We start from the raw sequence: 13,904 nt of genomic DNA on the forward strand, positions 1-13,904 counted from the left end.
GGGGAAGCAGCCCAGATAAGAAATATGAAAGAACATACTCCAGAGGCAGTTGCCCCTCATCATCTATATTTAACTAAGAAGTCACAAACCAGCCAAATTAATGGGAACCTAAGAAGAACCAAAAAGGACCCAATCACTATTATGTAACAATACTCATTCAAGGTAATGAGAAAAATACCAAAGATTCAACTAACGTGACATCAACAATATTACTAAAGCCCAGTACAACCATCAAACTGCATATAACGTACGACTTGTAAAGAGTTATGTAACTTGTCAGAATTATCGCTTTTAAAATAACTAACTTTAAACACTCTTGTTATGAAAACTAAATAATCGTTAAATATTAAATCACTATATGAACTAAATAACTCTTAAACTAAACAGTCTTGTATAGCCAACAAAAAATAATTTGTAGATTGTATAGAAGCTCAACAAGAGCTTTGACTATATATGTAAATATATAGGGAGCCAAAATATGACCAAAAGGCAAGGCTTTGAACTGATAAACTACTCCCTGATGAATAAAGTGAAAACTATGGATGTGAAGATGTGTGAATCAGAATGTGTATATTAGCATCTTTGACATTCACTTTTGTCATTCGAAAACCTATATCAAGGAACTTGTGGAATATTAACATTGGTTCCATCTTGATAGAAGGAATGTCAAGAAACTGACTGAGACAGAAAAATCTAATAGTGTTATCCAATATCCTTGGGTTCCTCAAACAGACAAAGAATAAAACCTCAGGAAAACCAAAAGTAGTATTTCAAAAGTACTGATAAACAGAAGATATGAAACTTCCTAATCTAGATAATGAACATAAGGTTGAAAAAAAAACTGGAAGACTCAATGCAGGATGATGATGGTGGAAGTGGATACAAAAGCCAACTTGAAATACCTGTTGAAACCAATGGTCTTAAAACCATGGAGTCTACAGATGAAGGCAGAAATGCAAACAAGCCTTCAAAGACATTGAGAATGAAGTGTGAGAAACAGATCACAGTTATTGTCTGAGTCTAGAAAGCCCAACCTGGCTGGATCACTGTTTCAAAATGAGAAAGGAATATTAAAGTAGAAGGCTGAGCAGTGGCTAATGCAAATGTATGACAAGTATTGCCTGAATGTCAATCAGTAAAGCACAACCTGAAGTAAGCTTAGAAGCCAGAACCCTAATCAGTTTCTGTTGTTGAGCTTCTCCTGACTGAGAAACCAACTCAGGAGAAATGTCAGAAAAAACAGAGGTTTGCAAGAAAAAGATACATTAAAAATCATCAGCAATATCTGGGGAATAAATGAATTCCATGAAAAACAGCTATATACATATCAAATGAAAATGCAAACCACGTGGCAACAAAATCAAGTCAGTAAAGTGCTGAAGTAAGAAACATGTAGATCTGTGTCTCTCTTGAGAAAAAGAGTCAAGAAAACAATTATAACTTACAGCCAACAAATGGTCAGATGAACAAAGTCTAAAAACCAGCATAATCATGGCACAAAAATATTAATACTGATGGTAATGCAGATGCGAGGGATAATATAAAGCTTGAGCTGATAAATGAATAGAAGATTAGGAGAAGAGAAAGAAATAAGGATTATAAAACAGTATCTTAGCAGCATACTAGAGCTCTCAGATGTAACAGAAATAGGTGCAGATGTAAAACGATATATATACTTAGAAACAAGGAAAATAAATTCAACAGAAGCTTCATTATGACTAGAGCTAGCTTGAAAATCCTGATCCTCAGACAAAGGTGAATAAGCCTTGAGCAAAAAAAAAAAGAACCAGCTTGTTCCGAAGAAAAAAAGAGAGCCACAACCCAATCTACTGGCATCTAAGAAACCCCAATACTTGACAGAGACACCCCAAACAATTTGGCATGAATGGCATTAATACATTGATCTATAAAAACTGACAATGCAGTGATAGAAATTCCCCAAATGCTTATGGAAGACTGCCAAAATAAAGCTTCAACAAAAGGAGCAGATGGACAGGAATAAAAGCAATGAATGAAGCAGGAACAAAACTAGTAGCTTCAAAAGTAACATGAGCTTCAGAATTCATCACAGAAAAAAAGACTGCATGACACAAACAGCAGGACTGTCAATAAGGAAATCTACCTTATGGCAGGAAAGTAAAACTTATGTAAGATCCACTGAAATATCCATAATACGTCATGTAGAAGGTGTGAAAGTGGAGTATTATGGGTAAATGATATATATATATATATATGGTATGTAAATCCAAAAAGGACATTGAAACTTTGGGTCACATGTTTTCTTGACATCATGAACTCAAACTCAAGAAGGTAAGGCTTTCAGTATATTAGAAGTAAGACTGCCTGATTTGTAGTCTATTTTCAAATATATTACTTTTAATATTTGAGAAAAAGTTAGACTAATTGATTCTTATACCTATCAGAATGGTTTAGTCTGATTTTAAAAGTATCTTGTTGCCAATAATGTATATATACAGATATTAAAAATATATTTTGCATGTATCAAACCAATAAACTTTATGATGCTAATCATCCATCAGATGCACAGCTTTACATCTACACATAAAAATATCGTACTGGTGTTATCCTACATGTATAAAAATGCATGCAATATTTATAAATAAAGACACAGTAGAGGTAATGAAACAATTGTTTGTGATTTAAAAAATCTCATGGACACCCTCTAAACTGATGTTAAAAATGAAAAGTTATTTTACCTTTTTTATTAAAATGTCATTATTTGTTTTGATATCAATATTAATAGGAATACCAGGATATTTAGCAAAAATATCCTGAAGAAGAGGAATCTTGCGGTCCTTTCCACCTTGACAACAATGACCTGAAGTGACAAAATACAAAGTCAGAAAAATGGAGTTATTAATAAAACATTTATCAGACTCATTAAGAAAAAATAAAGAAATAACTGTTTACCTGCAAAATTACAAAACTGTATTATGAGTATAATTTTAATGGGAATAACCTTGACAGTATTGTGGAAGTAAAAGTTCTTGGTGTTCTGGCTCATCAGTCTTTTAAACCATCCAAGCAATGTGCTGTTGCTAATGGCAAACAGGATTATAGATTGTATCTACCAAAATAGTGAATACAAGTTTAAAGAAGTTATAATGTCATTGTATAGATCATTGGTTAAGCCATATTTAGAGTACTGTGTCCAGTCTTGGGTTCATTACTCTAGAAAGGACATTGAATTGTTGGAGAGGGTTCAGGAGGGGAGTACTACTAAGATGATACCTAGGATGGAAAGGTTGTCATAGAAAGATAGGTTAAGATCTCTGAACATGTTTTCTTTTGAAAAAAGAAGAGTTACATGGGATCTGACTGAGGTGTTTAAGATTGTTAAGGAAATTGTTAGTGTTGATGGTTAAAATGGTATGACTAGGGTACACAAATATAAATTCTGACAGAGTAAGAATCATCATTGGCTATAACAGCTTTCATTTTCTAGCATTGTGATTGGTCTTTGAAACAGGTTGCCTTCGGATGTGGTGGATGCAGTTAAATTACAGGAGTTTGAGGAAAGCTCCATGAAGCTGGCTTTGACTTTCTTAGTGTTTAGTTTAATTTAGTATATAGGAGAACCTTGTTATCCTTTAATTTATATTGTAAAGCAACTGAAAAATTTAAACTTACTGCTTAAGCAAAATTGAAGATATTAAAGGAGAAAGATAACAATGTCCTCGATCAGTGTCATAAAGGCAAACAGTATTAAAAACAGCAATACTGTAAGATCTATCTTTTGTAGAATGAAATAGTTTTGATGTCTAAGAGAGCCATGTCATTAACAGAATGGCAAGATTGGTAAAAGCGATGAGCAACATGTTCTTTTTTAAGTATTAATAAAAGATTTATGGTTCCTAAAACAATTTTTAAGGGTCATTTTGTTTTGTCTAATGTAATCATGGTAAAATGTTTTACACTGTTATGTAGTTCTTTATGTAGTACAAGTGATCTCTTTCTTGATTTTAAAGTGGTTTGTATGTGTTTGTCAGATAAAGTGTAAATATATTTTATGAACTTTCTGAGGTGGGTGTAATTGATTTAAGTGCAAATCAGAATTTGTTTGAGATTTTTTGTTCCTGTTCTTTGGAAGAAGACAATAGGGAATTTCTAAAAAACATTGTTCTAAATAGTCATGAAAGTAAAGGTGATTAAAATGTTTTTTTTTAGATATGTTCTTAAGTTTTGGATGTAATGTAATTATAAGATAATCTTTGTTACATACTTTAGCAAGATTGTTGAAATATAGTTTCTCATTAAGTGTTGCAGGCTTCTAAAATCTGTCTATCAGTCTCAGTGTTTTCATAGCCTTTTTGTATCATAATTTCTTTTCGCATTTCTATTACTTTGTTGTTTTATATATTTATTTTTTAAGCACAAGTTGTAACCAATGCATATGGCTTGACTGCTGGTAATATTCCATTTAGAGTGGGTAGGTTAGCAAATTTATTAATTATTCTGTCACATAAATTTGAAAAAGGAGCATAATTTTAAAAGGCACAGAGAATCAACTGAAGTATCATTGAAGGAATACTGTCCTCCCCAGATAGTAATCAGCTGTGGCCATTTAGGAACACACACCCAATTGTGCATCATATACCAGAAAAACAACACAAATAAAGATTAAGATAAGTGGATATGGATATAACATACACACAGACAAACAGAAACAAAGATATTTTTGCCAGGTGAGTTGATGAATGTTTCCCTTAATAAAGTATTAGCATTGAAATTAGATTATTACATTGCATAAAGTCACCCCTATATACGAATATTATAAGAAGCATTAAAGGAACACAAACACAACATGTATTGGTGGTAATATATTATTGCACAGAAAAATGAAGTATGGGATAAATACAAACATGATAAATTTTCACCTGTTTTACGAAATGTGTTGATTTGGCAACAGGCAGGAATGCAAAGTAGGCATATTTTCCAAGATTTCAGTAAAAAAGAAAGTGGACTATTCTGAGGGAGGGCAACATATTCCAAACATTAGTGGTTCATGTGATGGACTAAATGTACAAGTCAGTGATTAGAAGGCCATTTTTTTATAAAGATGGTGGCAACAAGAAATTTAATGTGCGTGTGAGGTGGTCAAATATAAACTTACTAGTTTTGTGAAAGAAGTACTTTAGTATGTGAAAATTTTGAAGAGGCTCAATATAACATAATGTTTACAAACAACAAGGGATCTATTGGTCCATCTAGACTGTTCCATCCTCTAAACTAAACTAAAAATATTAAATAAAAAAACCCTCAAATCCAGCCCATATCATTCATATGAGCTGTCTCTTTAAACTCACTTAAATTTACTGCCTCCACAACATCTGAAGGCAACCCGTTCCAAAGGCCAACCAACCTGTTAGAAAAATAAAACTGTCTTAGCTGAACATGACTCCTACTCCACTGAAATCTATATTTGTGTCCCCTAGTCCTACCATTCTCACCATTAAGCAAGAAAAAAAATATGCATAAACACTATCAATTCCCTTAACAATTTTAAACACCTCAATCAGATCCTCTCTAACTCTTCTTTTTTTTTCAAGAGAAAACAATTTCAGAGATCTTAACCTCTCCTTGTATGACAACCCCCATCCCAAGTACCATTCTAGTAACACTTCTCTGACTCTTTTCCAACAATTTAATGTCCTTCCTAGGTAGCCCAAGGCTGAACACAATACTCCAAATGTGGCCTAACCAGTGAGCTATACAATGAAATTAGAACCTCTTTATACTTGTATTCAATATTTCAGTAGATACAACCTAAAATCCTATTTGCCATACCACAGCAACAGAATACTGCTTGAATGGTTTAAGAGAATGATCAACCACTACACCAAGATCCCTTTCTTTCATACCACTGTTAAGGTTATTTCCATCCAAATTATACTTATAATTCAAATTATGATAACCCACATGTATTATCTTGCATTTATTATAATCAAAACCCATCTGCCACTTATTTTCCTAACTCACCTGGAATAGAAATAATGAAATACAGCTACATTCACTTAAGGGAAAGCTATCAGGAAGATTACATCCCTCATGTAAAGCTGCTTTTCCTGAAAAATAGTTTTTTTATTTAATCCATGCAATATGTTCACTTTCATTGGTCATAACTAAAAGTATATTGATAGACCATGCATTCCCAATCAAGAAAGCCAACTAAAAAGATGAAATTCCTTGGGAAAGCAGAAATATAATATTTCGATCCCTGCTCACCAAATGATCTCAGTCCTTTTGTAAAGTAGCAGCATCCTTCTCAGAGTCAACAACACCCAAGACCTTAATATCATCAGCAAATTCAAGTAATATATGGACCCTTCCTTCATCTATGTCATTGATGTAAAACAAAAAGAGCAAAAGTTCTAAGACTAAGCCATGAGGTACCCCACTTGTGACATTAATTGATGATTCCAATAAAGCAGATATCATCAATGTAACATTTTCATGTGGCTTTAGTGTTTTTCCTCTAAATAAATATATTAACAAAATTTGGAGACATCTTGGTACCCAAGCAGTACCAATAGTCTGAATGTAATATTTGTAGAAGTTATTTGGATCAAAACAAATCTGGCTAAGTCAATGATTTTTGACACTTGGACATATTAGATAAATTAAGTGCAGTTTCTAAAACTTCAAGACTTTTATCATGTGGGATATTAGCTATAAAAAGAAGAAACTACCATAGCGCAGAAAGGAATGATATGATGGCAATGGTCCTTTATTACTCATTTCCTTAATCATATTTATGAAATTCTTAGTATATTTAATGTAAGAAGGAGGTTAAATAGAAGTAAAATTTTGGTTGCCATTTTTGTGTTAGAAATGATGGGATGTTCTGGATTATTATTAGGCTTGTGCATTTTAAGTAAAGGTGTAATGATACAGCGATACAATACTTGTATCGTATCGTGAAGCAGTGATACGGTTGTATCGATACATTTTCCAATACGATATCATTCAAATGTATCTTCATGAAATTGGGCAAGCGTCCAGTAACCATTACAAGTATTTTGTATGGAAAAAATCTGAATTTCTAAGAAAGTATGTTTGTTAAAAATTAATGATTCAATAAAGGAAGATGAGTATTGAATACTACATGTTGTTTTCATTTCTTTTATCAAAAACATTACATGCAAAGTAACCTTATAAATTAACAATAACAAAATAGATAGACAGATATTAACTATTTTTATTTTATTTCTCTTGCCAGCTGCCCTAATTTTAAGTAATAAGTAAAATCTCCTTCAGTAAGTCTGTTTGGTGTCAAGTACTGGAAGGTTTTTTTTGTCAATTTGTTTGATTTGAAGGAGTTATTTCAATTTACCATTGAAGGAACTTGTGTCAAACAATGTTGTAGGATCCAGTATATATTTTTAACAAATTAGTGTCCTCAAATTGGTGATTAGATTCACTAATGTAGTTATTTTTTAAGTGGCAAAAAATGACTCCACAACACCACCACCTTTGTCAGGTAGTTTTATAATAATATTTGTGTCAGATTTAAGGTTCTTTAAGAGTGTTTTTTCAAGATAAACAGTGAATTACAGCTGGAACTACAGGTTTGTTTAAAACTATTTGTGGGCAACAATTTAGAATTTAAGAGACTGATGGTGTTGAAATTGGTTTGCAAAATTAGATTTTTGCCCCATAGAATAACAGTCTGTTGTAGTTTATTTGTGTATGAACACTATATCCATGCTCCAAGCATCTAACAGAATGTTTTTAAACCTATTTATAATTTGTACAGAAAGCCAAATAAATTATAGTATACTTTTGGAACATTCTATTCTAGTGATTGATGCATTTTTTTGTTAAAAAATTTGAAAGCTACACAAATTCTTTTTTAGACACCCATACTTGTGAGACTCAATGACAGTTTGGGAAGAATTCAAATGAGTGATTACTACTAGTCCTTGTTTTTTATGTATATATATTTTTAAGAAAAGTAAAAGGTATTTTTAATATGCTGTTTATTCCATGTCTTCTGGAAACAGCTAACGAGCTCTCACTGATTCATTGCTTTTGATGGGAGGATTCCTGATAGTAGTAGAAAGTACAACAACAAAAGCAAAAGTAACTAAAATGTAAAAATTAGAAACTTCTCAGTTTAGTGTAATAAAACTTTTAAAAATTCACAAGTTTGAGACTAAGCATATAGCACATGCATATTTCATGTGCTGTTCATTGTAGATGTACCAGAAACATCTAATGGACTTATACTGTGATTTATTGCTTTTAATGGGAGGATTACTGCTAGTGAGTACAAAGTACAACAATTAAACCATAAGATTAAAAGAAAACAAATGTGAAAAGGTCAACATTCAAAACTGTGATTAGAAGTAATTTGAAACCTTCTGACTGATACTGCATTTAGTACAGAGTAAAAAAAAATGGTATTTGTTGGATATACAAAACAGTTAATATAAGAGTTATTATTTAGTTCATTTAGTGGTCTAATAGTTAATGATTATTTAGTTTTCATAACAAGAATGTTAAAAGTAATTATTTTAAAGGCAATAGTTACAACAAATTTCACTATGTAACTCGGTAAGAGTCGTACGTTGTGTATGCTTAATTGTTCTAGGCTTTTATAGTGTTGTTGACATTATCTTTCGTGAAACTTTTCTCAATATATTTAGTAATGTTGCTAACAGAGAGATAGGTATTTCTTGATTTTTCTGTTGCATGTTATAAATACGTGCAGATACAGTTAGCAAAGTTAAGTCAGAAAACATTAAGTTATTGAAAGTGAAGTTAGACTGTGTGATTGTTAGTTTAGCCATAACGGGCAATATTTAAAATGAGTTTCACAGTTATACTGTAATAACAGAGATAAAAGAGAATAATTTGTCTTGTCAAGGGGTGTTCTAAAGTAAACTGAACCCGCCTGTGTGGACTTTGACAAAAAGGAGACAATTATTTAAAGTTCTGGATATGACTGTCATAACCCATCGAAGTAACATAAGTGAATATATCACTGATTCTATTGTGATAAAAGAATAGAGAAGAATAATTTGTCTTATCAATTGGTTTCTGAAGTAACTGAACCAGCCTGTGTGAACTTTTGATGTAAAAGAGAATTACTTAAATTCTGGATACAACTGAGGTAACCCATGGGGTAACATAAGTGAATTTATAGCAGACTGTACAGCACAAAACAGAGTAGAGAAAAATAATTTGTCTTGTCAATTGGGTACTAAAGTAATTGAACCAGCATGCTTGGATTTTTGACAAGAAAAGAGAATTGTTTAGAGTTTTAGATACAATTGTGATATTCTATAATGTAAAGAATTTTTGTACATATGTTTAACTTGTTTTGAATATATTATTTTAAAACAAGTGGATTGCATGCTGTCCATTTATTGTTTGAATTTATAATGAATCACAGACACCTACTGTAAAGAATCTGGCCCAATAAAAACCTGACTGTATTAATCATATTATTTCACGTTTCTCAACTTTTCATATCACTGTACATTGATTATTTCTTTGCAGTTAGTGTGAGGGTAAAAAAGTAAAAAATAAAAGATAAAAAGTTTTACAAAATTAAAAAAAAAACTTCTGATATTCATTTAGGAGATTCTAGAGGTTATGAAAATGAAATATGAAAAAGCACCATTTTTTCTTAGTATAAAAGTAACTTATCATTCAGACTGAGTCAGTAAAGGCTTTAGAAATTCACAATGTTTACAAAAAGCTTGCCACATTTGTAAAAACACACATAGGAAATTCAGAGTTTTATTTTCCTGAATATGGACTTGGTCAATTTGGCCTGCCTTCATACTTTGAGGTTAGCACCCTAGTGGCTCAATGATAAATCTAAAGGCTTATAATGCTAAAACCTGTGGTGGGCACTATACAGACAGCCAGCCCACTGTATAGCTTTGTGCTTAATTACAAAGAAACAAACAAAAACTTATAAGATAAATACTACTAAAAACATCATCTAATTATTACCATTTGTAAAGTCCACAGGAAGGATACATTGCAGAGATGGTATATCCTAGTGGTGATAAAAATAAAATAAATATTGCATAAATTAGAAAATTAACAACAACTTCAAACATTATACATGTTTATAGTTTAAAGACACTTGCTGGATTGTTATTAAATAAGCTCATCCATCCAGACAATAGATCACTTACAAATTCAATGATGTTCACACATTTTAAATACACAAAAATAATCAAATAAAGCTAGGAAAAGAAACAGAATTTAATAAGCTGAGTTTTCTCTGTTATATCAATATATAACATGTGCATTAGTTATAAACTTCTTCCAAAAAAGCAGTTACTACAACTGGAAAAATAAACTTGTTCTTACATCATAGTTTATGTCTGAAATATTTATGCCACACCCTGCTAATCGAAGTAAGTTGTTATCATGGGAAACAACAACTTGTCCATCTTTGGTAAGCTGCACATCTATCTCCAGCATGTCAGTTCTTTGGTTCACAGCACTAGAATTATCATTAAATTATAAAAAACATGTATTATAGAACTTACTGATATGTCACAATTTTGCATTTAAAACTTTAAAAATATTGTTTTGAGTCACTCTTCTTTTTTATGTTAAGTACAACAACACAACTCATTCACCTTGACTAAAAATTAAAGTAAATCACATGTACTGACTTCTTGATTACAATATATTTTTTTACAGAAATGAAGCATGTTTTTGTATTAAGAAATAGATATGTATACATATAAACAAAATTGACATATAACACCATAATAAGTATTTAATGTAATCTATAATATAAGGTACAGACATTTTTAAAGCTTCTGTAACAATAAACAGCCAAAAGCTCATCATATTCATCTGTATAATCTAATATTTGCTTGTTTAATATTTCGTATTTCTACTTCAAGGTAGTAAACATCATAAAAGCTATAACTGCTACATCATAACTAACAAGAATAATTACTTGATATTTCATGTGCAAACACATGAGGAAAAGTTTGTCTCCTACAAAGATTAGTGGTCAATACAGTCCAATCAATAAAGATTCCATGTGGAGAAAAATATATATATACAACTGCTAAGGTCACAACTTAAAACAATGAAAGGTACAATAAAAACTAAGACGTTTACTCCCTAAAAATAATACAAATTCTCTGAAGGTTAAAATAAAAATGCAATGCTACAATACAGAAACTTAAAGAGTTCATATGCTCTTGACAGATATAGAATATTCTATGTAAGAACTACAGAATAAACCAGTAAGAATATATATATGGTTTCCTTGGTTTATATGTATCACGAAAATACTTTTATATTTGTTATTATATATTTATTACTGATTTTAAAAGCGCCATCTAATGAAATTTAATTCTTTAAATTGTGCAATTAAAATAACTTGGTCATCACAACATTAATTATTCTTTTAGCCTTGAAGGAAGCATTCTAGGTGAAGCTGATGAAGAAAAACACATTGCATATTTATCAAATAGTTTTTAAGCTTTCTAGACCATGCACATTAGCTAATAATAAGGCAAACAAAAGTTGAGTTTCTATGCATAAAACACACGGAGTACAAGTTGGAGGGGGTCATCATTACACACTTTAAAGTAGTTGTTGAACTAAGCTTCAACTGAAATGTGGCATTAAGGCTACCTTATTCAAGAAAGAATGTTGTTTATTTGTTTTGAGCGCCCTAACCACCTGGCCATGCTGGGCCCAAAGGATGTTGAGTTGTTGAAGAGAGCTCAGTGGTTTGGAGAAGTTATCATAAAGGGGGTAAAATGATACCTCATGATTGAGATTTTAAAGATTGATAGAGGTTTGCAATACATAAATCTAGATGATAGCTTCATAAACAGTTTTTGGAAGTAGTTAGCAAAGAGAAAACCAGTTTAACATATAACACAACTAATAAGTTTGTCTGTCTATGAAATAATTTGACTTCAGGTGTAGTAGAAGCTGTAACAATGATGAAGTTTAAGAAGAAATTGATAAGTATCAAGGATATCAGGATATAAGAAGTGGTTTTCTATATGTGGCTCGAATTGAAGTTGGATAGCCTAGATGGGCCAAATGGCCCCTTGTTTTCCCTTGGAAATAAAAAAAACAGGTGAAATGGATTAAAAGCTAATTATATATTTAAAAGTTTAAAATAATTTTCTTTCAATTAATATTCAACTTGCTTAAAATGTTCTTATATAAGGTAAGGTAAGGTTTTAATAACTCTGCATATTTTTCTAAAATACTAATGATCATGATTATATAGCACTTCTTTTCATTTTTTAATTCACTTCTGTTAGCAGCATATTCTTGAAACCATGTATTTTGTTTCTTAACTAAATTCTAATGATGCTGTAGTGCATTAAATATGAAACTGATGATACTAACTGTAAATACTGATAAGAGTGTAGTGTTGCTACATGTTGATTCAAATAAAAATGATATGATAATAACTGAATATTATGTAAGAATGTAATACTACTAAATTAGCAGCATACACTTTAATGGGGTTAACTGTAATGCTATCTTATGCATTTTCTGATCAAACAATACTGCTATAAATAATTAAAATTTATGAAATTAATGCAACTAACTATACATTCTAGTAATAAATATAATGCTACTAACTGTTTATTCTGGTTGAATGTCATGTAGGGTTTATAAAGCTGAGCAGTTGCTACAGCCAGGCAGTTGAAATCATTTCCAAGAGAAAAGAAGCTAGTATGTCTTCAAGAAGGAATGGTTATTCAATGTACATTGGTAGTGTGGGTGTTTGAAATACTTTAGCTTGATTATTCATGCTCAAGTTCATTATCTATAGTGGAAAATGGAGAACCAAAAATTAATCACTCTTTGGTACACGCAAATTTTGAAAGGTAAAGCAAAATTACATATCTAGCATTAAGTCCATTATCCAGGGATTTAATTAGAACTAGGGGTTGCAGACCAGCACCCTTGTGTTTGTGCTGGCTGGTTTGGAATTGATTTACTGCTAAAAGTTGAGGAAGCTACGAGTCACTTATAATACTGTAAAATTACAGACAATGCTGCACTGCTTGCATCAGTGGAATTCTATGGAAAAAAGATCATCCATATTTCAGCATGACAACAGACCATACTGTGCTTCACACATCATATCTAGCAGTGGTTTGAGATACATGTGTATAATGTCAAGAATCTACCTTGGCTATCTCAGAGCTTTCAATTCAACTGAACCACTAAGAAACATTTTGTAAAGCTGCTTGAGGAAGAAAAAAAGACAAATGCCAAAATCTGACTATACTTGAAAATGCTTTGTACCAATGGTTGATCACCAAATGTTTAATAAAGTCAATGCTGTGATTATCACTATTAAAATGGAGCTAGAATGGGAAAAGACAACAAGCCTTTTCCAGGGTGTGCCATCCCAGTATTTTTAGTAATACAGTGTACATTCTGATGAGTTTGTAGTAATATTAACTGTATATTCTATTGAGATAAAAGTGTCACTAGCCACGTATTTTGATGAGGCTTTAGTTCTACTAACTGTATTCTGATGAGATTACAGTGTCACCAGCCATGTATTTTGATGAGGCTTTAGTTCTACTAACTATATTCTGATGAGATTGCAATGTCACCAGCTACGTATTGTTATGACAGCGGAAGTCACGCAACACTGGGAGCATGCACACTGGAGTTTCTAGAAGGATCATAAATTATTGAAGAACTCCGCGAATGTCCTAGTGTTTGCCACGCACCCTCTTTTTAGTATATAAGCCTGGCGAGAAAAATCAGTGCGAGGGCAGAGATAGATAGATTGAAGAGATAGATAATTGAGTCAAGGGAACAGTAGGCACCATAAGTGAAGTCTGTAAATCGCTGTGATTTATAGCGTGTGTTATAAAGGTTGTTAAGTTTAAAGTGGCTGTGGA

At 31.7% G+C, this 13,904-nt stretch overlaps 1 protein-coding gene across 1 annotated transcript in view; it reads right to left on the reverse strand.

Moving 5' to 3' along the window:
* Positions 1 to 2,708: 2,708 nt before the first annotated feature.
* LOC106471178 (glycerophosphodiester phosphodiesterase domain-containing protein 1-like) overlaps positions 2,709 to 13,904 on the reverse strand; it is a 65,657-nt gene continuing 54,461 nt past the window's right edge. Inside the window, exons 5-7 of the mRNA XM_013931769.2 lie at positions 10,354 to 10,489; positions 9,988 to 10,033; positions 2,709 to 2,839 (exon numbers count right to left, since the gene is read on the reverse strand). Coding sequence (XP_013787223.2) covers positions 2,709 to 2,839; positions 9,988 to 10,033; positions 10,354 to 10,489 — 313 coding nt within the window. The remainder of the gene's footprint in view (positions 2,840 to 9,987; positions 10,034 to 10,353; positions 10,490 to 13,904) is intronic.

Source organism: Limulus polyphemus, unplaced genomic scaffold (genome assembly GCF_000517525.1).
Source record: "Limulus polyphemus unplaced genomic scaffold, Limulus_polyphemus-2.1.2 Scaffold4459, whole genome shotgun sequence".
Lineage (NCBI taxonomy): Eukaryota > Metazoa > Arthropoda > Merostomata > Xiphosura > Limulidae > Limulus > Limulus polyphemus.